This window comes from Babesia bigemina, scaffold Bbigscaff_63380 (genome assembly GCF_000981445.1).
Source record: "Babesia bigemina genome assembly Bbig001, scaffold Bbigscaff_63380".
NCBI lineage: Eukaryota > Apicomplexa > Aconoidasida > Piroplasmida > Babesiidae > Babesia > Babesia bigemina.
Window position 1 is genome coordinate 1 of NW_012237106.1, and position 3,797 is coordinate 3,797.

Sequence of the window (3,797 nt, forward strand, 5' to 3'; positions counted from 1 at the left end):
CGACAAACCCCTTCCAGCCCCTTTTTGAGCGCATCGAGCAGCTCCGGGTGCCGGGGGTTGGCGAAGGCGGAGGGGGATAAATCGTTAGTGGCGTTTTTGAGGGAATTAAGTAAATCAACGAAAGTTTTATCGTAATTATACTTTTTAGACTGTTTTGCATCAATTAAATGTCCAAGTAATTTGTCGAAGTTAGTTTTGATTTTGGTTAGCTGCGTGGCTGGGTCGGTGGGTTGGTCGGTGGGTGGGGAGTTGGTTACTGTTTTGGTTGGCTGGTTGGGAGGATCTTCAACTTGTGTCTTAATATGATTGTGCACTGCGTCGTAATACGATTTGAAATGCCCAGACATTTCTCGCAGTTTTGTGCCATCGCTCTTAACTGTCGGGGGTGGTGGAGCTCTCACAGTTACAAGCTGTTCAATTGCTTCAAGCGTACTCTCTTTCTCTTTCATTTTCTTCATCATCCCCTTCAATCCGCTTTCCAAATCCTCTTCAATAATCCTCTCAATCTCTCCCTTCTCCTTCTCAACCAACTGCTTCAGCTTCTGGAGCACGGCGGCCTTGGACGTGGCGAACTGGGAGAGGGCGGATTTCTTGATGTCAATGGCAGCTTCTATTGCAAGTGATTTCGACTGTTCAGAGACAAGTTTAATGTAGAGAATTATTTTATCTTGTGTTTTGACGAATTCGGCACGTACCGCTTGCATCTCTTTTGTCAGCTCTCCCGCATTTAACGAATTTAGAGATTTTTTTAACTCCCGCATCTCACTTTGTAGCTGCGTTATATAGCCTTTTATAGTTTCGGACCGTGTAGCGTCATCAACTATTTTGGATGCTTTCGTAATACTCATCTTAATTGCTTCGACGGCCGCACCTACCGGTTGTATTAATTTAGACAAAAGGGATTGTTGGCCGCTTATATCCTGTTTTATTTTTTGAAGCCCAGGTATACGTACTCCTTCAACTTCAATAGTGTCCTCATGTTTGACAATTAACTCTCTACATTTCGTCAGGTATTGCTGGACACCATCGTTTTTTAGAGATTCGTCACCGGCGTACTTTCGTATAAGAGCTGTTAGGTTCTTCACAGAGGTTTCTGTTTGTTGATGCAATGCACGTAGCGACAATATGTCTATTCGGGTTCCTTCTCCGTCTTTCACTTCTTCAATCTTCAGCAGACCATTAGTATCACTCTTAATCGCAGCCAAAGCGTTGGTGACCTTCTGCTTTCCATCATGTGCATTGTACGACGCCATTCTTTGTTCAGGGTTCGGTACATCTTTTATGTCGCTGCCGTAATCTTTTTCAATCTGCGCCTTGGCGTCCTCCCCCATGGCAGCGAAAGCGGAAATCTCCTCTAGCGTTGATGATTTAGCATTGACGTTGTAAGACTTCTTGAGGTACCTCAGATCAGTTTGGATTTTCGTATGAGTAATGACTGTTGAGGTTGATGATGCTTGTCGAAGCCATTCTCTGAACTTTGCTCCAACTTTTTGATCCAGCTGACTTACATCACCGCTCTGCTTAACCACACCATATTCCACGGCTCCTAATTGAGCGAAATATACTCCAACCTCAGCTTTAATAAGATCCCTAAACTGCGCTAAATCCTTTCTGACAGCCTTATCCACTTCACCAAATGCCTCCAAAGCTGCACGGACCTTTTCACTGATATGTTTATGCGCCGCACGCATAGCACCGTTCAACTTCAATGCATCCTTATATAGTTTTCCCGCAGCGTCCTTAATCTGTTTGACGTAATTATGTGAACCGTCCTCTCCATTCAATTCATCCAGAATCGTAGCAACAAAACGCAAGGACTGGCTGACCAAAAATGCCGCCTTTGTGATCCAAATCATCAGGCGGTTGTTAACGCTGCTCAATGTTCCCTGCACCTCAGCAACAACGTCTTTCGCAGCGTCAATGGCAGCAAGTTGAATATAAAACGTATTCTTGTTTTCCTTATAATCGAGCTCCTTGACAACTTCGGCACATTGCTTAAGAGCTTTATGAAGAGAAGAATCCGTTTGATTTTCAGACCATTTGTTTAGTTCGTGAGTAGCGTTTTCTAGACCTTCCACAGCTTTCTGAACATGCTCATCAAGTGCAGTGATCGTATTATCCAGCTGACTAGTCATCAATTCAATTTTCTTCTCTGCCGTCTTCGTGACTAAGTTTGCTTGATCAATAATTTCATTGCTTTTTGCAGCCACCTTTTCGCACACCGTGCGAAGTCCATCGTAATCCTCAACCGTATTCTGCTTGAAAGTGTCAATAGCGTTATTCAGTAAATTGATATGCGGAAGTAAATTGTTTCTGAGTTTTTCATCGACGTATTCGACCGCATGAATGGCATAATACGGTTGGTTGGATAATTCTTTGATGGATTTGATCCAATTGTGCAACTCACCATGTTTTTTGGAGGCTTCATCAAAATCTTGATTTTTCCATTTTTCGATACCGGTTGCAGCATTAGTCGTGTCATTTTTTAAAACATCGATATATTTCGTTACATCATTATTTTTCTTTTCCACCTCCCCCAACCACCCCTTAATTCCCTCCTTGACCGGGCCAATCACAGCCTCCAAACCTTTTTTGCCTTTATTAAGATTTTTGTTTAATTCATTTACTGCTTCATTTAATGTTGTTTTGTAAGATGATAAGTTTGGATTTTCTTTTACTTCAGTGATTATACTAGACAAAAATCCCATCACCCCGTCACACAGCCTGTCAAGGTCAGAGTACACAATCCCACTGCCGTCGTAGCCTTTGGAAGCAGAGTTGAAGCCGAGGAAAGTCTGAAGGCCAGTGCAGAGGTTATTAAGGATGTTAGTAGGGTTATTATTTGAGGTGTTTTTAAGGTGTTAAATTTTGTCAAATTTCTTGCCAAGCTCCCTAGGCGGTACATGGTCAGGGCAGTGGCAGGAGGTGGAAGAGGGAAGTGAAGGGTGACAAGGCACAAGTTATTGTGATGGTTTATAAAGGTCATAGCGGTAATATGGCGAGGTAATTCGAGCGATGTGGAGTGGGTAAAGGGGCGATGTAGAGTGGGTAAGGGAGCGATGTAGAGTGGATAAAGGAGCGATGTAGAGTGGATAAAGGGGCGATGTAGAGTGGGTAAAGGGGCGATGTAGAGTGGATTAGGGAGCGATGTAGAGTGGATAAAGGGGCGATGTAGAGTGGATTAAGGGGCGATGTAGAGTGGATTAAGGGGCGATGTAGAGTGGGTAAAGGGGCGATGGAGAGTGGATAAAGGGGCGATGGAGAGTGGATAAAGGGGCGATGTGGAGTGGGTTAAGGGGCGATGTGGAGTGGATAATAATCACCACTTAGGTCACCATGTCATCGCTGCCGTGACCATGTCATCGCTGCCGTAACCATGTCATCGCTGCCGTGACCATCAACTTGGTCATGGCATTGGTCAGCACCTTGGTCATGCCTTTGGTCACCACTTTGGTCATGCCTTTGGTCAGTACTTTGGTCATGCCTTTGGTCACCACTTTGGGCATGCCTTTGGTCAGCACCTTGGTCAGCACTTAGGTCAGGTGCTTGGTCAGCATATTGGTCATCACATTGGTCACCACGTTGGTCAGCACATAGGTCACCACGTTGGTCATGGCTTTGGTCACCACGTTGGTCAACACTTTGGTCAGCACGTTGGTCAACACGTTGGTCAACACGTTGGTCACCATTTTGGTCAGCACTTTGATCAGCACATTGGTCACCACATCAGTTAATCTACCAAGCAATCACGTACAACGATGAGTGAGTGATCAAAACATAGCAAAATAGGGCTCGCC

At 44.6% G+C, this 3,797-nt stretch overlaps 1 protein-coding gene across 1 annotated transcript; it reads right to left on the bottom strand.

Annotated features, from left to right (window-relative positions):
• Positions 1-2: 2 nt before the first annotated feature.
• BBBOND_0002060 (hypothetical protein, conserved) lies at positions 3-2,708 on the bottom strand (the record flags this gene model as incomplete). The annotated part of the gene is made up of 1 exon (XM_012915046.1): positions 3-2,708. A coding segment is annotated over one exon (2,706 nt), but the record flags the coding sequence as incomplete, so codon positions are not given.
• Between the last annotated feature and the right edge of the window lie 1,089 nt (positions 2,709-3,797).